This window comes from Hypanus sabinus, chromosome 29 (genome assembly GCF_030144855.1).
Source record: "Hypanus sabinus isolate sHypSab1 chromosome 29, sHypSab1.hap1, whole genome shotgun sequence".
In the NCBI taxonomy this organism is placed as follows: domain Eukaryota; kingdom Metazoa; phylum Chordata; class Chondrichthyes; order Myliobatiformes; family Dasyatidae; genus Hypanus; species Hypanus sabinus.
The window spans coordinates 15,190,633-15,216,713 of NC_082734.1; the positions used below are offsets into that span (position 1 = coordinate 15,190,633).

Genomic DNA, 26,081 nt, shown 5'->3' on the forward strand with positions numbered 1-26,081 from the left:
TCCTGTGTGCTACTCTGCCCAAGCTTGTTCTCTAGCTCTCTTGTATTCCTCTTTAGCCAACTTGGTCTTCTCCTTTAGCTCCCTCTGCACATGTGTCAATTCTTCCATCTCTTGATCTAGAGGCTCTCTTTTTTGTGGTTGAGAAGAGCCTTCAGATCACTGGTGACCCATGGTTTGTTAGGGAAGCAGCAAACAATCTTTGATGGTATTGCATGCCCACACAGAAGTTGATGTAGCCAGTGATGCAATCAGTAAGTTCGTTAATGTCTTCCCTATATAGTTTACAAAGCACATTCCAGTCAGTAACCTTAAAGCAGCCCTTTAAGGCCTCGATGGCCTTTGGAGACTATCTCTTTACTGTCTTGGTGGTAACTAGCTGTTGCTGTAATTTAGGGCTTATACAAGGGCATGAGGTGAACCAGGTTGTGATCTGATCTTCAAAGTGGGTAGGGTTGTTGAGAGAGGAACAAGGTCAAAGTATCCTGAGGTGGCAGTGAACGCATTGGGGTGCTGAGTCTGGAGTCTCCCAGTGGTATTGTGTATGACGTCATATGCAGCACTGGGACTAAGTCGGGAAGGTGGAATGTAAACAACGAGGAATATGGAGTGGCTGAACTTGAGTGGTAGATGATGCGGACACAAACTCACAGCAAGCAGTTCATTGTCCAGACTGCAGATTCATTCTTGCACAGAAATGTGACTGGGGTTGCACCATCTGTTGTTCACAAGCACTGCAAGCCCACCTGCCTTCCTCTTACCTCACTGTAGGTTAACTCTGTCTGCTCATAGCATTGAAAACCCATTCACAATGGTGTTGGAATCTAGGATTTGCTTGTTTAGCCATGTCTTGATGAAACTCATAATGCTGCATTCCCGGTAGTTGTTCTGTGTTCTCGTGAGTATTGCTGATTCCTCCATTTTATTTGCCAGCGATCTTGTGTTCCCCTTAATGATAAACGGTTTATATCTCCTTCTCTTGTTGTGCTGCTTTTTTACCCGATCTGCAGCCTTGGTATCTCCATCTCAGCTGATCCATAATATTGAGGTTCTGTTAAGCAAACAAGGTCTGCTTCCTGGCTGCTCCCTCACACAAACAATATTGCCTCTACTACTGTAGTCACAGCACTCAGAATAAAGTATCCTGAGAGCCAGAAGGATGATGAAAATGTTTTAAAACAGAATAATGTTATTTTGTAGTGTTGCTAGCCAGTTCAAAAACAAATGAAAGAAACACTATAAATAATATTAAGACAAACAAACACAAGGAGCTACTGTAACATGCTGCTGCCTTGCACAGCGCACACATCAAGCTAACTTCAGTAAAGCCTTTGATACCTCAGAGCATGACGCAACAAGTTTAAATTCTTTATACCAAGTATCACCTATTGTGATCACATTATTAATGCACATTAAGTGTGCTGAGAAAATTCAAGCAGTGGTGGTGCCCCAAGGCCAAAGGATGTGTCACAGTAGCGGTCGTTTTTAGGATTTGTCAATTACTAGGACAGGTTCCTGCCAAAGCTGGCTGCTGTGCTACACCCCTTGAACTCATTACTACAGATTGGGAAGAAATGGCAATGGATAAAGCATTGTGAGGTGGCTTTCAGAAAGGTAAAGGAAATGGTGATGTCAGGCACTGCACTCACACATTATCCATATCATCCAGTGAAATTTGCCTTTGAGGCCTCACCTTACGGTATAGAAGCAGTCATGTAACATGTTATGAGTGATGGAAGTGAACATTCCATAGCCTTTGCATCATGTTCCCCTACTGCTGCAGAGAAAGATTACACACAAATTAATTTGACAGAGAGGCCCTGAGACTGGTTTGTGGTGTAAACTTTTCAACCAGTACTTGTATGGGAGAGTTTACCCTCATTACCAATCATCAACCACTGTTGTCTTTTTTCAAGCTCAGAAGGAGCATGCAGGACAAACAGCTGAGACAAATTGAAGGCACCTCAAACAAGGAGGTTCGATGTTTCACTCCTGGACAAGCGGTCCTGGTAAGGGACTACAGAGGTGATCAAAAGTGTGGACTCAGGAAGATTAATGACAGAACTGGATCATTCTTCTACATAGTGGAGACTGTATCTAATAATCATCTGAAGACAACACATCGATCATTTGAGGAGAACAGAGTCAATTGTTGGAGAACAAAGGGTGCCAGAGCTGTCAGAATGACTCCATGCAGTCTCAGAATCAATTCTTAAAACCACCATGGAGGAAACCCCCAGAACCTGAGATTGTTCCACAGCCACAAGTCTCACTTGCCAGGTGGAGTTATCCTTCTTGTCAGGAAAGATGTAATCCCACATTGTAACAAAGCCTCCAAGCAATTAAATCTTCAGGCCTGAATGGCACAATTTAAAATTTCCCATGCTGTGGACATTTGTATAGTAATTATATAGTTGAGGTGCATTTATATTGAGTTGGAGTTTATAGCTAAGCAGGGAGGAGCATTGTGTATTTGGAGTAATACTGTAAATATATTTTTGATTAAGCATTCTTGTTCATTTAAGTAATTCACTACAAGTTTGTAAAAATGCATGAATTACATACATGCAAGACGCCAATTCCTAATATAAATGATGATGCCATCATAATTCAGATTACTGAGTCTTTACCTAACAGTAGGTCTGAAGCTACCAAAATGATGATATTTGCTGTTCCTAATCTGAGGGGTAAGCTTTACACTTAGAGAGTGGTAAATATTTGGAATAAGCTGCCAGAGGAGGTAATGGAGGCAGATGTAATTTCTTCTAATTTATGCTGGTGTAAGCATGCAGCTATGCTTAAACTTCCTTCTTCCACTTAACTAGACTTAATTATTTTGCCTTTTTACTTTAAGTTTTCAAAATTATAACTTGGTCAGGCTAGAAGAACTGCGATGTATCCAATCAGATGTTTATTCAAGATCCATTGACAGGCCTGCCAAAAAGTTTGCATAGACTGTCAGGAGCATAGAGTAATCCACCACTAATTTAGATAGGCACATGGATGATAGAACAATGCAAGATTATGTAGGAGGAAAAGCTTAGATTGATCTTAGAGTAAATTAAAAGATCAACACAATATCATGGGCTGAAGAGCCTATACTGTGCTGATACATGTTCTAATTCAACACAGTTTGCTCAGAGCTTGAAGCTCATCCCTTCCCAGTGTAAAAATTGTGGATAGCTGATTAGCATATTTGTAGACATCTACATTATGCAGCACCTGAAGACTTGTGCATCAACTTCCATTGAAGCACAAGCAAAAGCCACACAATGTCAGTTAGAAACATAGAAAACCTACACCGCAATACAGGCCCTTAGCCCACAAAGCTGTGCTGAACATGTTCTTACCTTAGAAATTACCAAGGGTTACCCATAGCCCTCTATTTTTCTAAGCTCCATGTGTCCATCCAAGAGTCTCTTAAAAGACCCTATCGTTTCTGCCTCCACCACTGCTGGCGGCAGTTCATTCCACGCACTCACCACTCTCTGCGTAAAAAAAACACCCCTGACATCTCCTCTGCACACCTACTTCCAAGCACCTTAAAACTATGCCCTTTTGTGCTAGCCATTTCAGCCCTGGAAAAAGCCTCTGACTATCCACACAATCAATGCCTCTCATTATCTTGTACACCTCCATCAGGTCACCTCTCATCCTCTGTCGCTCCAAGGAGAAAAGGCAGAGTTCTCATAAGGTATGCTACCCAATCCTGGCAACATCCTTGTAAATAATCTCTGCACCCTTTCTATGGTTTCTACATCCTTCCTGTAGTGAGGCGACCAGAATTGAGCACAGTACTCCAAGTGGGGTCTGACCAGGGTCCTATATAGTTGCAATATTACCTCTTGGCTCTTAAACTCAATCCCATGGTTGATGAAGGCCCATGCACCGTATGCCTCTTGACCACAGAGTCAACCTACGTAACAGCTTTGAGTGTCCTATGGACTCAGACCCCAAGATCCCTCTGATCCTCCACACCTCCAAGACTCTTAACATTTACAGTATATTCTGCCATCATATTTGACCTACCAAAATGAACCACCTCACACTTACCTGGGTTGAACTCCATCTGCCGCATCTCAACACAGTTTTGCATACTATCAATATCCCACTGTAACCTCTAACAGCCCTCCACACTATTCACAACATCCCCAACCTTTGTGTCATCAGCAAATTTACTAACCCATTCCCTCCACTTCCTCATCCAGGTCGTTTATAAAAATCACAAAGAGTAGGGGGTCCCAAAACATATCCCTGCAGCACATCACTGGTCACCGGCCTCCATGCAGAATATGACACTTCTACAACCACTCTTTATCTTCTGTGGGCAAGCCAGTTCTGGATCCACAAAACAATGTCCCCTTGGATCCATGCTTCCTTACTTTCTCAATAAGCCTTGCATGGGGTACCTTATCAAGTACCTTCCTAAAATCCATATCCACTATATCTATGTCTCTACCTTCATCAATGTGTTTAGTCACATCCTCAAAAAATTCAATCAGCCTCATATGGCACGACCTGCCTTTGACAAAGCCATGCTGACTATTCTTAATCATATTATGCCTCTCCAAATGTTTGTAAATCCTGCCTCTCAGGATCTTCTCCATCAACTTACCAACCACTGAAGTAAGACTCACTGGTCTATAACTTCCTGAGCTATCTCTACTCCCTTTCTTGAATAAGGGAACAACATCTGCAACCCTCCAATCCTCCAGAACCTTTCCTGACCTCATTGATGATGCAAAGATAATTGCCAGAGGCTCAGCAGCCTTCTCCCTTGCTCCCTACAGTAGCCTGGGGTACATCCCATCCGGTCCCGGTGACTTATCCAACTTGATGCTTTCCAAAAGCTCCAGCACATCCTCTTCTTTAATATCTACATGCTCAAGCTTTTCAGTCCACTGCAAGTCAGCCCTACAATTACCAAGATCCTTTTCCGTAGTGAATACTGAAGCAAAGTATTGATTAACTTCCTCTGCCATCTCCTCTGGTTCCATACACACTTTTCCACTGTCACACTTGATTGGTCCCATCCTCTCACGTCTTATCCCCTTGCTCTTTACATACTTGTAGAATGCCTTGGGGTTTTCCTGAATCCTGTCCACCAAAGCCTTCTCATGGCCCCTTTGTGGCTCTCCTAATTTCATTTACAAGCTCCTTCCTACTAGCCTTGTAATCTTCTAGATCTCTATCACTGCCTAATTTTTTCAAACCTTTTGTAAGCTCTTCTTCTTGACTAGATTTACAACAGACTTTGTACACCGCGGTTCCTGTACCCTACCATCCTTGCCCTGTCTCGTTGGTATGTATCTATGCAGGACCCCACGCAAATATCCCCTGAACATTTTCCACATTTCTACCGTACATTTCCTTGAGAACATCTGTTTCCAATTTATGCTTCCAAGTTCCTGCCACATAGCCTCATAGCCCCTTACTCCAATTAAACATTTCCCTAACTTGACTGTTCCTATCCCTCTCCAATGCTTTGGTAAAGGAGATAGAATTATGATCACCGTCTCCAAAATGCTCTCCCACTGAGAGACCTGACACCTGACCCAGGTTCATTTCCCAATACCAGATCAAGTACAGCATCTCCTCTTGTAGGTTTGTCTACATATTGTGTCAAGAAACCTTCCTGAACACATCTAACAAACTCTACCCCTTCTAAATCCCTCACTCTAGGGAGATGCCAATCCATATTTGGGAAATTAAAATCTCCCACCACAACAACCCTGTTATTATTTAGTAGAATCTGTCTCCCTATCTGCTCCTCACTGTACCTATTACTATTGGGTGGTCTATAAAAAACACCCAGTAGTATTATTGACCTCTTCCTATTCCTTTCACCCACAGAGACTCCATAGACAATCCTTCCATGACTTCCTCCTTTTCTGCAGCCATGACACTATCTCTGATCAACAGTGCCACGCCCCCACCTCTTTTGCCTCTCTCCCTGTCCTTTCTGAAACATCTCAAGCCAGGCACTTGAAGTAGCCATTTCTGGCCCTGCACCATCTAAGTCTCTGTAATGGCCACAACATCCTAGCTCTAAATGCTGATCCATGCTCTCAGCTCATCTGCTTTATCCATAATACTCCTCGCATTAGGGTCCAGATGGTCTGCATCCGAGGGTTCTAAAAGAGGTGGCTTAGGAAATTGCAGATGCATTGGTAATCATTTTCCAATGTTCCTTAGATTCAGGATCAGTTCCTGAAGATTGGAGAGTGGCTAATGTTATCCCACTTTTCAAGAAGGGAGGGAAGGAGAAAACGGAGAACTATCACCCTGTTAGCCTAACGTCAGTCGTGGGGAAGATGCTTGAGTCCATTATTAAGGACGAAATAGTGGCATATCTTGATCGCAGTAATAGGATTAGGCCGAGCCAGCATGGATTTACCAAGGGCAAATCATGCTTGACTAATCTGTTGGAGTTTTTTGAGGGTGTAACAAGGATGTTAGACGAGGGTAAGCCAGTGGATGTAGTGTACCTAGATTTTCAGAAGGCATTCGATAAGGTGCCACATAGGAGATTGGTGAGTAAAATCAGAGCTCATGGCATTGGGGGCAGGGTTTCAACATGGATAGAAAACTGGTTGGCAGATAGAAAGCAAAGGGTAGCAGTGAATGGGTGTTTCTCGGACTGGCTGGAGGTGACTAGTGGGGTACCACAGGGCTCTGTATTGGGACCACAGCTCTTTACGATTTATGTCAACGATTTAGATGAGGGCATTGAAAACTATATCAGCAAGTTTGCTAATGATATTAAACTGGGTGGCAGTGTGACATGCGAAGAGGACGTTAGGAGAACACAGGGAGACTTGGATAGGCTGGGTGAATGGGAAGATACTTGGCAGATGTCATTCAATGTGAATAAATGTGAAGTTATCCACTTTGGAAGCAGGAACAAGAGGGCAGAGAATTGTCTGAACGGTGTAGAGTTAGGTAAGAGAGAAATGCAAAGAGACCTAGGAGTCCTAGTTCATCAGTCAATGAAGGTGAATGAGCAAGTGCAACAGGCAGTGAAGAGGGCAAATGGAATGTTGGCCTTTATTACAAGGGGAATTGAGTACAAGAGCAAGGATGTCCTTTTGCATTTGTACAGGGCCCTGGTGAGACCACACCTGGAATATTGTGTACAGTTTTGGTCTCCAGGTTTAAGGAAGGACATTCTGGCAATTGAGGAAGTGCAGCGTAGATTCACTAGGTTGATTCCTGGGATGGCAGGGCTGTCTTACGCAGAGAGATTGGAGAGATTGGGCTTGTACACACTGGAATTGAGGAGATTGAGAGGGGATCTGATTGAAACATTTAAGATAATTAAAGGATTTGATAGGATTGAGGCAGGAAATATGTTCCAGATGTTGGGAGAGTCCAGTACCAGAGGGCATGGATTGAGAATAAGAGGTCAGTTATTTAAAACAGAGTTGAGGAAAAACTTCTTCTCCCAGAGAGTTGTGGAGGTGTGGAATGCACTGCCTCGGAAGACGGTGGAGGCCAATTCTCTGGATGCTTTCAAGAAGGAGCTAGATAGATATCTGATGGATAGGGGAATCAAGGGATATGGGGACAAGGCAGGGACTGGGTATTGATAGTGAATGATCAGCCATGATCTCAGAATGGCGGTGCAGACTCGAGGGGCCGAATGGTCTACTTCTGCACCTATTGTCTATTAAAATAGACACATCTCAAACCATCGGTCTGAATGCGTCCCTTCTCTATCACCTGCCTATGCTCCCTTTCGCACTGTCTCCATGTTTTCTCTTCTTGTGAGCCAACCTCCCTTTCCTCCGTCACTTCAGCTCGGTTCCCACCCCCCAGCAATTCTAATCTAAACTCTCCCTAATAGCCTTTGCAAACCTCTCTGCCAGGATATTATGGTCCCCCTCAGATTCAAGTGCAACCTGTTCTTTTTGTACAGGTCACATCTGCCCCGAAGAGGTCCCAGTGATCCAGAAATCTGAATCCCTGCCCCCTGCTCCAATCCCTCAGCCACACATTTATCCTCCACCTCATTCTATTCCTATACTCACTGTCACATGGCATAGGCAGTAATCCTGAGATTACTACCTTTGAGGTCCTGCTTCTCAACTTCCTTCCTAACTCCCTGTCGTCTGTTTTCAGGACCTCCTCCCTTTTCCTACCTATGTCATTGGTACCAATATGTACCACTACCTCTGGCTGTTCTCCTTCTCACTTCAAGATACCATGGACACAATCAGAAACTTCCTAGACCCTGGCACCTGGGAGGCAAACTATCATCCGTATTTCTTTCCTGTGTCCTGTCTGACTTCCTAACTATCGAGTCCCCTATCACTGCTGCCATACTCTTCCTTTCCCTACCCTTCTGAGCCACAGGGCCAGGACTCTGTGCCAGAGGCGCGACCACTGTTGCTTCCCCTAGGTAGGCCGTCTCCCCCAACAGCACTCAAACAGGAGTACTTATTGTTAAGGGAGACAGCCACTGGGGTACTGTCTAGCACCTACTTCTTGACAGCGACTTCTTCAAGTTCATCTGCTGAAACAGCTTAATTTCTACCTTTAATGTCTTTTTCCTTTTCAAGGAAAATGGGGTTCTGTTGAAGACCCTGACCTGGAGCTACATTCAAACTTAGGTTCTTTGCAGCCATTTTTTGATATCCCAAGTCTGCGTCCTAGAAAATGAACAAGCTGGTTCTATGCCAGTGCTGCCGACTGAAGCGTTGCGAGAGAAATCAGAACATCACGAATAGTGGATCAGCTATTGGGGGCTTTGTACTTGGTGAATCATGTTCTCTCTCTCTCTCTTTCTCTCGTTGGTGAGGGAGTTTGTTGCCAATTTTCAAGTCAGAGAACTTGGAAAAAGTGACATGGCAGACTTTATCACTAAAACCAGTGTGTGTCTTTGTTGGTCTTCCCTCTCGCTGTGAAAGGGTGATGCCTCCCTGTCCCTTTATTTGGTGGGGGGTGGGGTGGAGAGAGCAAGCCTGTGTTATGGCGAGTTGTCAGGTGAACGATTGTTTTTTCTGGTACTGCAGATCATGATCTTTCTTGGGGGCTTTGCTATTGCTTGCTTGGTGAGTAGACTGTGCTACAGCTTTTTTTGCTGAAGTAAGCAGGGGAGGGGGAGGATCGTTGCTTTGCTGCTGCTGGTGCATGGGAGGGGGGTTGGGTTCTAATGTCTTCACTGCCACTTATTCTTTGGGGCACTCTTCTGTTTTCATGGATGTCGGTGAAGAACCAGAATTTCAGGTTGTTAATTGTTTACATTCCCTGATATTAAATGGAACTGTTGAACTATCAAACCACCTAAAATGTGTGTTAAATATCTAAATTTTATTATCTATGTATTTTGCCCCTAATATTTGCAGTAATAATTCCCAAGGCTTATACAGAGATGAGGAGTAATTTCTTTAGCCAGAGGATGAATCTGTGGAGTTCATTGCCACAGATGGCTGTGGTCCAAATCACTAGATATACTTAAAGTGAAGGTTGGTTGGGTCTTGATTAGAAAGGGCATCAAAGGTTACAGAGAAAAGACAGGAAAATGGGGTTCAAAGGAAAAATAAATCAGCTGTGATCAAATGGTAGAGCAGACTCAATGTGCCAAATAGACTAAATTTGTTTCTATGTCTTATGGTCTTGTATGGCAAATTAAGCTTAATTGAATGAGTTAATAATGAAAAATAATAATGTCTTCCTATGTCAGAAATAATCTTATTTACATAGCCTTTCAGGAACTATTCATCCAAGTACTGTTTTCCTTAATGCACCAAGTTTAACCGTATACATGTAAAATATACTGCCAAATGAAACAACATTCCTCCAGGCCGTTGGGCACAGCACCAGACATATAACTCACATACAACACATAAATGAATATTGTCACAAATAAATAAATCATAGAAAACATTCCACAAGATTGACATTTATCACAAGGTGCATTTATGACACAAGTCAAAAAGTAAACATCAGAACACTACTGGCACTTCATGTGTGATGAACCTTGGGTGGTGGCACGGAGTTTATTGGTCTCACAGTCTGGGGAAAGAGGTTATTTCCCATCCTAAGAGTTCTTGTCCTAGTGTTACAGTCTCTACTGCATGTTGATAGTGGTTCAAAGAGATTGTGGAACAGGTGAGAGTGATCTTTGACAGTGCTAAGGCTTCTGCATATGCAGCACTCTTGATAAACATCAGATGGATGGAAGAGAGACCCCAATGATCCCCTCAGCAGTCTTTTCAACACTTTGTAGGGTCTGGCTGTCACATTCCTTGCAATTCTCATACCAGATGGTGATGCAGCTGGTTAAGACACTCTTAATGGTGCTCCTGTTAAAATAATGGCTAGAATGGGGGTGGGTTGAGGGAGCCTCATTCGCCTCAATCTCCTCAGGAAGTGAAGATGCTACAGTGGTTTCTTGACTAAAGAGGTAGTGTTGAGGGATAAGGTGAGATCAATTTTGCTGCATGTAATATGGTTAGCTTCTTTTTACTGATATCTACAAGTAACAAAGTCATTAGTAATAGTCTTTTCCCTAACCTACTTGGTGAGATATGTCTATTGGATACTAGAGTGGTTCTTCATGATTTTTCTCTGATCACAGCCCAGTAGATATGATTCATCTAGGGTTGTGATTGGGACACCATTGTAGCGTAGAGTCAGCGCAATGTCATTACAGCTCAGGTGTTGGAGTTCAGAGTTCAATTCCTACATCATTTGTAAAGAGTCTGCATGTCCTCTCTGTGGAATGCATGGGATTTCCCCATGCACTTCAGTTTCCTCCCACAGTCCAAAGATGTACTGGTTGGTAGATCAATTGGTCATTGTAAATTGCCCATTGCTTAGGCTAGAGTTGAATCAGGAGTTGCTGGTGAAATGTGACTCAAATGGCTGGAAGGGCCTACTCCATGATGCATCTCTATATAAATAAATAAATTGTAATGTAATAAAATCAAAAATGCAGAAAACATACAGCAAGTTATACATCATCTGGAAAGACAACTAGTTAACAATTCATGACCAGAGCCCTTCATCAGAAATGGTAAAGAGAGAAAAACGAATTAGTTTTCAGTAGCAGAGGAGTTGGTGGAGATAGATAGGACACAGGGTATATCTCTGACAGGGTGAGACCAAATGGGTAAGGCAGTTAAAAGCAAATTAAATTTCTTTGTCAGTAAAATGTGTTGTTAATAAGTGTGTCTATGGAACATGCTGGATGTCAGATTATATGAATAGAATAAAAAACAACCAAAATAATGATAGCAGAAAGAAATAGCAAGTTACATGAAGAATTTAATGTTAAAGAAGGCTGTAACTTGTCTTGACAGAAAATGAGGTGTCCTCAATCTTGAGTTATGCCTTTTTGTATTAGTGCATGAAAGAACAGACTTAAGGGACAGAATGAATTCCCTCCAGAAAGCAGATTAGAATTTCTTTAAGGTTGGCATTTTTGATTTTTATTTTCATTGTACAGGTACTGTGCTTGATAAAAAGGATCCAAAGTAGATAAACTTTAAAATGAAGATAAAATTTGGGTTTCCACATATAGGGACTCCCTGGGTTACAAGTGAGTGAGCTGACTTAGGGAATTCCTGCTATACAAACTTTTTCCAATACATTTTTAAGTATGTCTCAAAAATAATAATGAAATGTTTTATGGTATTCCTTAATGACTAGATGCAGTATATATTCCATTAGTTTAATTATGGGTAGTATTAAGGTATTCAAAGAAGGGAAAGAATTATACCAAGTTAACTTAGAGCAATACAAGAGAAGTGGATGTTTCTGACTTACGGAGAAATTGACTTAAGGATGATATGGGGGATTATGTAGTGCCAGTATGTCCCTTAAGTAACCTAGGGACTGCTTGTAAAGGTTATGAATTTTCCATGTTACTATACAAAATATGGTATCTTTTCTATAAGGATATAGTCCATACTGAAGAGAATGAGTTAGCTTTAAAGGCATTGCTGACTTTGAAATCATTCCTGAAGAAAAGTGACAACATGGTTCCTACTACTTACTTGCTTCGACCTCGCTTTCTCCAGATACTTCAACGGTTCACAATAGAAAATAATATACAGACTTCCAAAGGTAAATTGTAATATTAAATAGCTGTAATCTTTACCATTAGCATTTGCCTGTTAAATGAAGTTACATTAATTAATTTAGGTTTGTAGTTTTATATTCATTCAAGAGATGTGGGCTTTGCAGACTGAGCTAGCATTTAATTGCCAATCCCTAGTTGCTCTTGAGAAAGTGATGTTGAGTTACCTTCTTGAACCCCTGCAGTCTTGAGGTGTTGTTATGCTCACGAAACTAGTAAGGAAAATGCTCTAGGATTTTGACCAAGTAACAGAAGAGGAATGCTGATATACAGTATTTTCAAGTCAGGATGGTAAAGTTCCATTGTTTTTGTTTCCTGTGTCCTTCTTGCTTAATGAGGCCATGGGCTTAGATAATCCTGTATAAGGAGTTCTAGTGTGTTTATGCAGTGGATCAAGTAGATGGTTAAAATTGCTGCTACTGCATATCAATGTTAGAGTGAGTTAATGAATGTGGCTGAGATGCCTATTAAGCAGACTGTTTTGTTCTGTATGGTGTTGATTTTATTTGAGTGTTGTTGAAACCTTCAATTCTTGCAGCTGGAAAGTATTTCAGCACACACTAGACTTGAGCCTTGTGGATGGCGGACAGACTTTAAGCACTCATATATAATATAACAATTACAGCTCAGAAACAGGCTATCTCGGCTCTCCTAGTCTGTGCTGAATGCTTACTCAAGCCGAAGCAGTTAGGAGGTGAGTGACTTGCCACAGAATTCGTAGCTTCTGACCTACGCTTGTAGCCCAATTGTATATATGGCTACTCTAGTGTCTACTCAATGGTAATCCTCAGCATTTCAATAAGGGGACTTCAGAGAGAGTAAAGTCATTGAATTTCAGGGAATGGTAGTTGAGTTTTCTCTTGTTGGAGTCATCATTACCTGACACTTTGTGGTGTGAATGTTACTTGGTACCTATCAGGCCAAGTCTGGATGTTATCCAGGTTTTGCTGCACTTGGTTTGGGCCGTTTCTTTATCTGAGAAGTTGCAAATGGTGCAGAACATCAGTCAAACATCCCACTTCTGACCTTATGACTGAAGGAAATTCGTTGATGAAGCAGCTGAAGATGGCTGAGCCTAGGTAGGATACCTCCCTGAGGAACTCCTGCAGAGGTATCCTGTGGCTGAGATGATTGGCCTCCAACTACCACAACCATCTTCCTTTGTGCTAGGTATGATTCTAACCAGCAGAGATTTTGCCCTCAATTCCCATTGATTCCAGCTTTGCCAGGGCTCTTTGATGCATGCTCAATTAAATGCTGCCTTGATGTCAAGGACAGTTACTCTCATTTCCCTTCTGGAATTCCAATGAAGTGAATGAAATACTGAATTAAAACTGGTCAGAAAACATTAGTCTGTTTTGACATCCCAGAGCTTGATGAATAAAAAAAAATGACATGGCTGAAATCCTGCACTCTGAACATAAGTTTGAGGGCTTCACCACCCACTGAATGGACTGGATGGAAGTAGCAGGCAAAGGTAAAGGCAGAGGCTTTTGCTTCATGATTAACTCATTGTGCACAGATGTAGCATTTCTGTCTCAGTTCAGCTCCCCTGACCTGGAACATCTGGTGGTCCAGTGTTATCTGTTCTACGTGCTGAAGCAGTCCTCTGCTGTCATCTTGGATCCACTACTAAGGGAAATATCAAGCTGCACTGAAGGAGCTGAGCACTGTGATCAGAAGTCATAAGACTGCACATCCTAAAGCCTTTCCAGTCATTGCTGGGGACTTCAGTCAGGTTAGCTTGAAGAAATCTATTGTGGAACCTGAAGAACCAATACATTCTATCACTGTTACACCACCAGCAGGAATGATTATTGTGCCATCCCATGACTACACTTCAGCTGACTGCATTTCTACTCCTGGCATATAAGCAGACGGAGGGCTGCAGCACCAGTGATGAGGATGGCGAAGGTATGGTCAAGGGAGTTAGAGGAGCATTTACAGGACTGCTTTGAATTGATGGACTGGACTATCATTGCACCTGAATGACAGGAATGTGCAATTATGGCCCAACTGCTGAGAGAGAGCAAGAGAGACACTGAAGACCATCAACAGTTCACTGACTTTTAATAGAAACTGTGCAGAAATAAAGGAAAAACAATAAACGCTGGGCCAACAGGAACATTATTTAGAACTTTCAAACTAAAGGTTTCACTGATACAGCAGCTTGGCAGTAGTAGCTTAATAATAAATACCATTCCTTAACAGTATCAGTCCAAACCATTTTCTTCTTTCCCCAAACCAGGGCAATGGCAAGCAGGGAGTGTTGATGTTGCTCTCCTTTGGTCAAGTCTCAACACGGAGAATTTCTAAAATGCCTACAAGATGGCTTTTTAGAGCAGCTCATGATTGAGTCCACTAGGGGATCAGCTATTCTGGATTGGTGTTGAGTAAGCAACTGGAATCGATTAGGTATCTTAAGGAAAATGAACCTTCTGGAGAAAGTGATCATAATATGATCAAATTCACCCTGAGCTATGAGAAGGAGAAGCTATAATCAGATGTATCAGTATTATAGTGGAGTAAAGGGAATTACAGAGGCATGAGAGAGGAGTTGGTCAGAAATGATTGGAAAGCAACACTGGCAGGGATGGTGGCAGAGCAGCAATGGCTGTAATTTCTGGAAGCAATTTGGAAGACACAGGATATATGCATCCCAAAGAGGAAGAATTGTGCCAAAGGGCACAATGGTACATCCATGGCTAACATAAAAGCCAAAGAGAGGGGATATAATAGAGAAACTCTTAGTGGGAAGTTACAGGATTGAGAAGGCAATTAAAGAAAGTCATTAAGAAGGTAAAGATGGAATATGAATGTAAGAAAGCCAATATATTAAAGAGCATACCAAAAGTTTCTTCAGACACATAAGGTGTAAAAGAGAGGCACGAGAGGATATTGGGCCACTGGAGAGGTAGTAATTGGGACAAGGAAGTGGCGGACAAACTGAATAAATATTTTGCATCAGTCTTCAGTGTGGAAGACACTGGCAGTATGGTGGAAATTCCTGGTGTCAGGGGTCATGAAGTGTGTGGTTACCATAACTAGAGAGAAGGTTCTTAGAAAACTGAAAGTTCTGAAGGTAGTTAAGTCTCCTGGATCAGACGGTGTACACCCCAGTGTTCTGAAAGTGGTGGCTGGAAAACTGGAAAATTGCAAATGTCACTCCACATTTTAAGAAGGGAGAGAGGGAGAATAAATGGAACTATAGGCCAGTTAGTCTGATCTCAGTGGTTGGGAGGATGTTGGAGTCGATTATATAGTATGAGGTTTCAGGGTACTTGGAAGCACATGATAAAATGGGCTGTAGAGAGCATGGTTTCTTCAAGGAAAAATCTTGCCTGACAAATTAATTGGAATTCTTTGAAGAAATAACAAGCAGGATAGACAAAGAAAAATTGGTTGATGTTATGTACGTGGACTTTCACAAGGTGCCACACATGAGGCTGCTTAACAAGCTAAGAGCCCATGGTAACTCAGAAAGGATTCTATCATGGATAAAGTAATGGCTGATTGAGTGGGAATAAAGGGAGCATTTTCTGTTTGGCTGCCAGTGACTAGTGGAGTTCCACAGAGGTCTGTGGTGGGACTGATCCTTTATACGTTATATGTCAACGATTTGGATGATGGAATTGATGGCTTTGTTGCAAAGTTGGTAGGCAATATGTAGATATGTGGAGGGGCAGGTTGTTTTGAGGAAGTAAAGAGGCTACAAAAGGACTTGGACAAATTAGGAGAATGGGCAAAGTAGTAGCAAATGGGATACAGTGGCGGGAAGTGTATGGTCATGCACTTTGGTAGAAGGAATGAAAGGGTTGACATTTTCTAAGTGGAGAGAAAACACAAAAATCTGTGGCACAAAGGAACTTTGGAGTCCTTGTGCAGGATTCCCTTAAGGTTAATTTGCAGGTTGAGTCTGTGGTGAGGAAGGCAAATGCGATGTTAGCATTCTATTCAAGAGGACTAGAATATAAAAGCAAGGTTGTAATGTTGAGACTTTATAAAGCACTAGTGAGGCCTCACTTGGAGATTTATGAACAGTGTTGGGCTCCTTATCTTAGAAAGGATGTGCTGAAACTGAAGAGATTTCAAAGGAGGTTCATGAAAATCCAGGATTGGATGGCTTGTCATATGAAGAGCGTATGATGGTTCTGGACCTGTATTCACTAGAATTCAAAAGAATGAGAGGTGACTTCATTGAAACCTATCAATTGGTGAAAGGCCTTGATAGAGTGGATGTGGAGACGGTGTTATCTGTTGTGGGAGTGTTTTAAGACCAGAGGACGCAGCCTTAGAATAGAGGGGCATCCTCTCAGAACAGAGATGAGGAATTTCTTTAACCAGAGAGTGGTGAATGTGTGGAATTCTTTGCCACAGACTACTGTGGAGGCCAAGTCCATATTTATGGCAGAGATTGATAGATCCTTGATTGGTCATGGCATGCAGGGATTTGGGTTAAGGCAGGAGATTGGCTCTGAGAAGGAAATTGGATCAACCATGATGAAATGGTGGAGCATATTTGAGGTGCCAAATAGCCTAATGCTGTTCCTATATCTTATGGTCTTAAAAGAAAGACATTTCAAACTTTATTGTGTGATCTTCCATTGAGATAGATTTACCTTAAGATTGTCATTGGGTGATGGGCACTTGCATCACATACCTCGAGCAAATTAATGACATTAGAAGTTGTACAAAGAAGAAAGAGGACTGTCTCATTGGTACACATATGAAATTGAAATCATTCTTGAATGTTCCAGGGCCTACCTGAATATGGAATTCTCCAAATACAGCTAGGATAATGTAGATCCTTTTACTAATACCAAACCTAGCCTAAACCCTCTAGACAGATAGAACATCACAAATGTGATGTAATTTATATGTTGCATTGTAAGACACACTGGAATTTGCCCAAAACATTTCTGTACCAGGAGTTGTAGATCACGTTTAGTAATCACATTTTTTAACCTTTTTTTTCCATTAGAGTCATTTATTTCATACTCATCACATTGTACTGTATAAGAATCATCAAATTATGAGAATCATCATGTTCTAATCACCTTTTTTAAATTTATCAGGAAAGAGGAACCTATCTTTGGTATTGGATCTCCTTTCACTGGTACAGATAAAAATTGAAGATCACAAGGAAATGACTAGTACTGACTTCAAGCTCCTATATCACGGTATAATTAATTGTTAATCTTATATATTCTCAAGAATATTTTATACATGTCCAGTTTGTGACAAAATATGAATAACCTTTTGATCATGTTATTGAGTAATGAGTAGGCTTAAAAGCATAGAAGGAGCATTCTGTGGAATGCATCAGAGATGATGGCAGGACCTGTAAGTCCTATCACAGTCTATAATAAGCAGAGATTCTGTTTCTGCACCTCAGTGAACGAATACAATCTTTATCCAGTGTGATATGTCTTTATTTATTTGGGATTTGATATTTGACTCAGAGTAAATCTGAGATTGGTGAAGCTAGACAATTTAGGAGTTCATTTTCAAAAGTTTCTCCTTACCTAGGAAACATTCAGGTAATGTTTGTGCTGTCTTCAGTGGACTGGATTATCCAATGCTATTTCATTAAAAAAAACAGTTGAATTAGTGCCAGTATCCCAGATGATATTTATTCTTCATCAACATCACATTTGCTACCTTAGTACAAATTACCAGATCATTATCACATTGTACAACAATTGTAATTTAATCTGTAAAAATTCTCTGCCATGTTTCATATGTTGCAACAGTGACAGCAGAAGTGTTTCTTTGGTTGTAAAATGCTTTGGTATGCCCAAAGGTTATGCAAGGAGCTATTTGCATGCAAGTGCCATCCCACATATGAAATTCATTTGTGTCCTGCAAATCAATAGATTGTACTCAACTTCCTAATGCACTCATAACATTTTTCTCCACTTGTGAGTCTTAGTACACAAAGATGTTATTCAGATAGATACTGAATAACCTATAAAATGCTAATGAACAAGTGTTAGAACAATTGTAAGCATTTAACACCCAAGTCTGAAAAGAAGATAAGGATAATCCAAGGCTACATCCACACTAGACCGGATAATTTTGAAAACACCGGTTTCGCGTAAAATCGATAGGCGTCCACACTATGTGTTTTTGAAAATATCTCTATCCACACTGAAACAGAGATTTCGGCGAATCTCCTCCTCCTGTGCATGCGCAGGACACATCTACCGAAAACAAGCAACATATTTGACATTGAATCTCACCGTAAAAGTGCACGTTTGTGTAGTGACAGACTAGAAAAACTTAAAACGATGGATAGCTGTTGGCTTTCGCGCAGGAGAACTTAAAAAAAAACAAATACTGGAGCGTACGGTGGCAACCAACAGGGAGTTCACAGACGGTATGACCTGGCCTACGACGAACATTGAAAAACTGACCAACTCTGTTGCATTAATAAAGCACCTTGTTAAATGTATAAAACATGTCTGCATCAGTGTTATCTTGTATTTCCATACAATGTTACATTAGGCTGTTACACATCTATTATCAGAGAAGTACTTGCATAAATAGGTAAACCACCTTCATACAAGCAAGGACAGAAAACAGGGCAAAGTGAGTATACTTATTTATTCAGTAAGTTATGGGTTAAAGTATTTGGTGAGTACATTTCTAACTCTTCTGGCTTCAGTCTCTGCCATCTGTTCTGAAATTGTTAGGTTGCGTTCAAGAAAACAATGGAATTGCACGCTGCCGTCTGATAGCGTTTTCAAAAGTCTCTGGTTACCCCGTCCACACTGATCTGCCCAAGCAGCATTTTCAAAAATACCCCCCACCCCCCGGTAAGTGTTTCTGAAAAGCTTCAGTTTTGGGGGATGAAAACACCGTTTTAGTGTGGACGGAGGGTAAAAACGAAGAGAAAAAGCTTCGGTTACAGATTTATCCGGCGTAGTGTGGATGTAGCCCAAGAAACAATGATATTTCATGGTGGAATTTCCAAAAACAATAATCCAGCACATTATTTGACCAAGTAGAGATTCATAAGGGAAGTTCAGCAGATTTTGTTAAAAGCAAATTAAATTTTTTTGATGAGGTGGGCAAAAAGCACTAATAAGGAAAATCAGCTGATCATGCAAATATGACCCTTAAAATGATGCTTGACAATGTTCAAAGACAATTTATTATTAAAGTATGCACACTATGTATAAACTTGAATTTCATCTTCTTATAGGCAGCCACAAAACAAAGAAACCCGATAGAACCCATTTAAGACTGAAAAAAAGAATAAATCATATAAACAATAAAACAACAGTAGCACTCAGAGCTAAAGTTCTCAAATGTGAGTCCACAACCACAAAGGGAGTTCATTACTGCAGCCAGTCCAAGAGCCTATTAGTTGAGGCCACAACCTCAATTCAGTGCAGTGACAAGTAAACCTTGCCAAGCAGCGAGCTGAACACCAGCCCATGCCTCACTTCTGACCCTGATACTCTGACCTTTTCAATTTGGCCCTGCACTTAAAACGAGCAAACATCAGCTCATTGATCAGTTCCATATGCTAAGTGAGATAGAACAATCAAAATCCATGGAATTAAAAAAGATAAGCTCAGTAAGCAAACAATATTGGCTTAGGGACAGTTTAAAAGACAGCAGAGTGAACATTATAGGCTGGAGTGTTACTCAGGGATCAGCAAAGGAACTACAGCTTTGTTTATATGTGGGAATATGGATGAACAGACCCACACAGTTTCATCAAAGATGATACCAAATCTTGGAAGTACAATAATGTTTAGACATAGACTTCTGAGTACCATGGGCAGGTCAGTGGAATGGACAAGTGTGTTAGATGAAGTTTACACGGAGTAATGTTACATTTTAAAAGGAAGAGAGGTAAAATAATCTAAAGGCCACGTTTTTAAAAAGTCTAGTAAGGAAAGGTCTTGAGCTGATGAAAGGCCTTCGACCTTTAACAATTCTTGTTTCTCTTTTCACAGATGCTGCCTGATCTACTAGTGTTTATAGTATAATCTGTTACTTTTTTTTGTAATTTATTTTTATTGAAGTTCATCAAACAAACATTTCCATAAGATGTATTTCAGAAGGAAAAGGAGAAAACTATGTACAAGTATGGAGTGATTTTTTTGTTTACAACATATTCATTGATTTGTGAGGATAGGCCTATGAGGTGTTATGTAGTTAAACCAATTTTCCCAGTATGAGTCAAATTGCTCCAACTTATAATTAATAGATACTGTTATCCTCTCCATTTTGTAATTGCCCATTGTAATCTCCATCCATGCGTTTAAAGCCGGGCTCTCCTGTGATAACCATCTCCTGGTAAGAGTCTTTCTATCAGCCACCAGCAATATATTCATCAAATATTTATCTCTTTTCAACCATTCTTGAGGTATATACCCAAAACATATGGTCTTACTTTCTAAGGGTATTTCACATTTTAAAATGTCTTGTAGGGCATTGTGTATCCCACTCCAATAATCTTTGATAATGGGGCAAACCCAGAAAATATGATAATGGTTTGCATTTGATTTCCACAATTTCTGCAGCAAACAGGGAGGTTACTATAATAATGGGATTTCCAAGGGGGTGTAATAAAATATCTTATCAATTCTTTCCATCCAAACTCCCTCTATTTCTGTGAACTGGTATACTTCCATTGATACCTCCATATTATTGTCCATTCTTCCTCAGATACAATTATCCCTCCTTCCTTCTCCCATTTTGTTTTAATGTATGAAGTCGAACGTGTTTTAAGATTTGACAAACCCTTATACATGCTTGAAATGATTCTACTACTATTATCTGAATTGTATGCTTTTTTAACTAGCTCTATCAAACGTACTTGCCTTGTTTACCTTTTAACCCTTCTATTAACATTCTGTCGTATCTGCAAATACCAATAAAAGTCTTGTTTTTCTAATGTGTTTCTCTTTACGCATTTCAAAACTGAACAGTGTTCCTTCTTTCATTATATTGCAAAGAACTGTTACTCCTTTAGCTGTCCAGTCCTTAAATCTAGCATCCAGTTTATTTGGCGTAAAATCCGAGTCATATGCACACCATTTAAGAATTGCAATATCTCCCTCTAGTTTTTATTCTTTTATGATAATTTTCCATATTTTAAGCATCCATTTCACCCATGGGTTATCAGTAGTATTTATGTAACATTGTAGGTTGTTGCCAGCCAAAATTGCCTGTATAGGGATAGAAAGTATCCTCTCTTCAATATTTTTCTATTGAGCATCATATGATGGGTTGCACCACAAAATAATAATCTCTAAGAGAAGGTAGGCCCCATCTCCCCTTTTCCTTTGCTAATTGCAAAGTTTTGAGAGGAACTCTAGGCCTTTTACCTTGCAGTATATATCTTGAAAACATTTTGTTCCATTCATTGAATTGATTTTGGTTAATCTCTATTGGTAGGGTCTGAAAGAGATACAATAGTCTGGGCAATATACTCATTTTAATAGATTCAGTCCTTGAACTGAGACTAAAAAAATGAATTAGGTTCCATCTTGTTGTATCTTCCTTAATAGGTGGATAATTGCATTCTGATAATTTTGCCAAATCTTTTGGCATAATGATGCCCAAATATTTGAAAGACTCTGTTTGCCATGCCCTGGGATATCTACTTTCAATTTCTCTTGGTGGGCTATAGTTAAATGAAAATAATTGGGTTTTATCTATGTTGATCTTGTATCCTGATAATTGACCATATTGTTCAAAGGCTATAGTTATATGAAAGTAATTGGGTTTTTTGTATGTTGATTTTGTATCCTGATAATTGACCATATTGTTCAAAGGCTATAGTTATATGAAAGTAATTGGGTTTTTTGTATGTTGATCTTGTATCCTGATAATTGACCATATTGTTCAAAGGATTGCATCAATTTAGGAAAAGCTGTTGGTTGCCCTGGATAGATCAAAATGTCATCTGCGTTACAGCCAATTTAAGCTCTGTCTCTTTAATAGTAATTCCCCTGATATCTTTATTTTGTCTGATGTATTGAGCTAATGGTTCCAGATATAATGCAAAGAGTAGCGATGATCGTGCACAACACTGTGTCGTGCCCCTTTCTAGGGTAAGACTATTTGATAAATATCCATTGATTTTAATCCTAGCAGTAGGGTTGTCATATAGTGTCTGTATAGTTTTAATAATTGTGTCATGTAAACCAAATCTATGTAAAACTCTGTGAAGAAAATTCCAATTAACCAAATCAAATGCCTTTTCAGCGTCCACGCTAATCACTATTGCTTCAAATTTTTTTTTGTATATGATCCCTAATGCGAAGTATCCTTCATATATTGTCTTGTGTTTGGTGTTGTTGTATAAAACTTGTCTGATCATTATGTATCAGTGTGGGTAGAAACTCCTCTAATCGATTGGCCATGATGGAGGTAAATAATCTATATTCTACGTTTAGAACAGGTATTGGTCTAAATGACACATATTCCATTTTATCCTTGCCTTCTTTTGGTATAGCTGAGATTATCGCTTCCTTCCAACTGGGTGACATTTGTGCCTTTTTTAGAGCCCAGTTCAGTGTGGGGAGTAAGACAGGAATTAACTCATTTTTAAATTCTTTATACCACTCTGCTGTATACCCATCTGATCCTACTAAGCCTACTAATTGCAGTTTTTAGTTCAGCTTCAGTTATGTCAGCAGTCATCGCTCTGTTTTGTTCTTTACTTAAAGTGGGTAACTCTAGAGAATTCAAGAAGGTGTCAATTTGGTTTATGCTTTCCCTGGAACTTAGGAATATAGAGCTTTGTAAAACACTTCAAAAGCTTCTTGAATTTCACTTAGCTTTTTTTTAAAAATCACTTGTGTTCTTGGATCTCTAATTCTATGAATTGTATTTTCGGTTTGTTTTTATTTTCCGTTTCCACACCAGTATTTTCATATATTTAGAACCACTTTCATAGTGTCTCTGTTTCAGAAAAATTAAATTCTTCCTGATTTCTTGTGAGGTCAAACTTAATTTCATTCCTAATTTTTTAAATTTCCTCTAATGTATCCTGTGCCAAACTCAATTTGTATTTTTTTTTCTAGTTCATTCAGCTTATTTTGTAATTCCTCTAATGTTTTATTCCTTATTTTTTTCTTAAATGAAGATATCTCTATAATTTTCCCTCTTAAGACAGCCTTCAGAGAATCTCATAAAATGGGAGGTAAAACCTCTCCATTATCATTAAATTCTAAGTAGAGACCAACTTCTTTTTTAATTTGTTCCTTAAAGTACAGATCATTGAGTAGACTTGAATTTGGTTTCCAAATAGTATTCTTTGGTTGTAGGTCAAAATCAACAGATAAATATATAGGGTGCATGGTCACTTACATCTATTGTCCCAATTCCACAGGTGTTTATTTTGTCTTTATCTTTTCCAAATGTCATGAAATATTCTATTCTTTTATCAAAGACTGTTGGATTGGGATACACAATGCCTTAACAAGACATATTTAAATGTGAAATACTGTTAGAAAGTAAGACCATATATTTTGGGTATATACCTCAAGAATGATTGAAAAGAGATAAATATTTAATGAATATACTGCTGGTGGCTGGTAAAAAGACTCTTAACTAGGAAATGGTTATCACAGGAGACTCCAACCTCAAATGCATGGATGGAAATTACAATGGACATTTACAAAATGGAGAAGATAACAGCATCTGTTAATCATAAGTTGGAACAATTTGATTCATACTGGGAAAAATTGTTTAACTACATATCTCATAGGTCTGATGTTATTCTCACAAATCAATGAATATGTTATAAAAAAAGTCACTCTGTACTTGTACATAGTTTCCTCCTTTCACTTGTTCTTTCTTTCCTCTCTTTTCTATATGTGTATACCTCAGATAAATATTATGTGGAAATTTGTGGCATATATGACTATATGATATATATGTACAATAATTGAAATACATCTTATGGAAATGCTTGTTTGATGATGAACAATAAAAAAATAAATTACAAAAAAAAGAAATAGTCTATCCTTGTATATAAAGAATGGGGGGCAGGATAATGAGTGTAATCCCTTCTGTCTGAGAAAAGGTCCCTCCATATATCAATTAGATCCTCAAAAAGTGTGTTAACTTTCTTATGTAAGGACTTTGTTTCATAGGTTTTTCTATTGGAAGAATCTAACTTTGGTTGTAATTGGAAATTTAAGTCTCCCCTACATATCAAGAGACCTTCTGTTTCCATTACTATAATATTAGTAATTTTCTGGAAGAAACTAATATCACTTCCTGGGGTGCATATATATTCAATAGAGTAACTGAATTTCCATCTACATTCCCCTTACCAGACTATAACTGCCCTCATTATCTCTCATTTCAAATACTTTTTCAAAATTTGGCTTGCTTGAGATGAGAATAGTGACTGCTCTCCTATATATAAGGAGAAAAGCAAATTAGTGAAGCCCACTCTCTTTAGTTTTCCATGCTCATTCTCACTTAAGTGGGTTTCCTGTAAAAATACTACATGGGCTTGTTCTTTCTTCATTTTTGATAGAACTTTACTGTGTTTGATTGGATTTAACAGCCCATTGACTTTAAAAGAAATTAATTTTACTTTGTCCTTAGCCATTTGTATTTATCTGTCAGTATATCAATGAAAGTAGCAGAATATCGATTTACTCCCTGAACAAATAAGAACCAAGAAACGCAAATGGAAAAAAAGGTAATGAAAGTGTGATTCCAAGGCTGAGGTCTCGAGTAGATGACTCTGGGTTGAGCTAGAGGATACGTCTAGCCTTGGGGGATAGCCTCTCCTACCTGTGAGTTGAGGGCCCCCACTACAGTACCCTAAAAGTAAGTGAAAACTCTATATCCATTACACAGAAAAGACTTCCCTGTATATTCCTCCCATGTATATATTCTCAGTTAGGTGGGGAAATGAATACATAAAAAAATTGAGTATTATAAAATCCACATTGCAGTATGTACTCCTCGAGATAAGTATAGCACCGTCTAATTTTGCTTCTGCCTAGCTTATCAACACTTTTGAAATTGGTCAGACCTTATGGCTCTTCTGGAGGGGGTGAGGTCTATCTTCTGAAAACTCAGTCTCTTCCTGATATTCTTCTCTCGCCCTCCTCCCGTCCCCTACTTCCTCTATTCTCTCACTATTTCCCAAGCAGAGCAGGATAGCTGCTCAGCCAGGCTTTCCCTCGGTTTGATCACGCTGACGGGCAACCCTCTGTCCTTCATGTCTGCAGTCGCCCCTTCCACTGTCTAATACAACTGCATCCCATCTTCATAAAACACAGTTTAGCAGGATACAGTGTCTGGAAGCTAATCCTTCTTTGCTTTAATATTCGCTTCGCTTCAGAATATTCCTTACATTACTGCAGGACCACTGGGGGGTAATCATGATCAAAATATATTAATTTTTCATTCAAAAATACCTTCTTCTTTCCCCAGGTCTTGCGCAGAACCTCTGCTTTGGTTTTGCACTGAAGGAATCCGATTACTATTGACTGTGGCTTATCTTCCCTGTCTCCAGAAGGCCTCGGGACGAGTGCGCGGTGTGCTCTCTCGAAGTCAAGTTCCGTTGTCGGGGGAATCTCCAGTGTGTCCTGTAGCAACTTTTCTACAAACTCCACCACAAATAACCCCTCCACTCCTTCGGGAACATTATATATCCCGATATTCTTCTGTTGTGACCTTCCTTATTAGTCGAGTAGTTAATTTTCTTATTGATTTAACACTTTATCATCTTACTTAGCATTCATTGCACATTTTGAGTGTGATCTTCTACCTTTTCAATTCACATCTCTACCACTGCTATTTTTTGATTAACATTGGTGAGATCTGACTTGATATCATTTAGTTGCTGTTTCATGTCTTCTTGGATTTCCCATACATCTTCCAGAATTTTTTCTAAATTTACTGCTTCACCTGAACGAGACCCTGCGTCAGCCTTGCTACCATGTGCTCGTGTAGGAGAGCTGCTCATTGCACCCCCCTTGTCCACAGGCTCCGCAGTGATACC

The 26,081-nt window shown here is 39.9% G+C and overlaps 1 protein-coding gene across 1 annotated transcript in view; it reads left to right on the top strand.

Annotated features, from left to right (window-relative positions):
• The window catches only part of LOC132382739 (meiosis inhibitor protein 1-like), a 184,750-nt gene extending 159,184 nt beyond the window's left edge, over positions 1 to 25,566 (top strand). The window contains exons 24-26 of the mRNA XM_059953189.1: positions 11,901 to 12,069; positions 19,290 to 19,397; positions 25,511 to 25,566. Of these exons, the coding sequence (XP_059809172.1) occupies positions 11,901 to 12,069; positions 19,290 to 19,397; positions 25,511 to 25,566 (333 nt within the window). The remainder of the gene's footprint in view (positions 1 to 11,900; positions 12,070 to 19,289; positions 19,398 to 25,510) is intronic.
• The last annotated feature ends 515 nt before the right edge of the window (positions 25,567 to 26,081 follow it).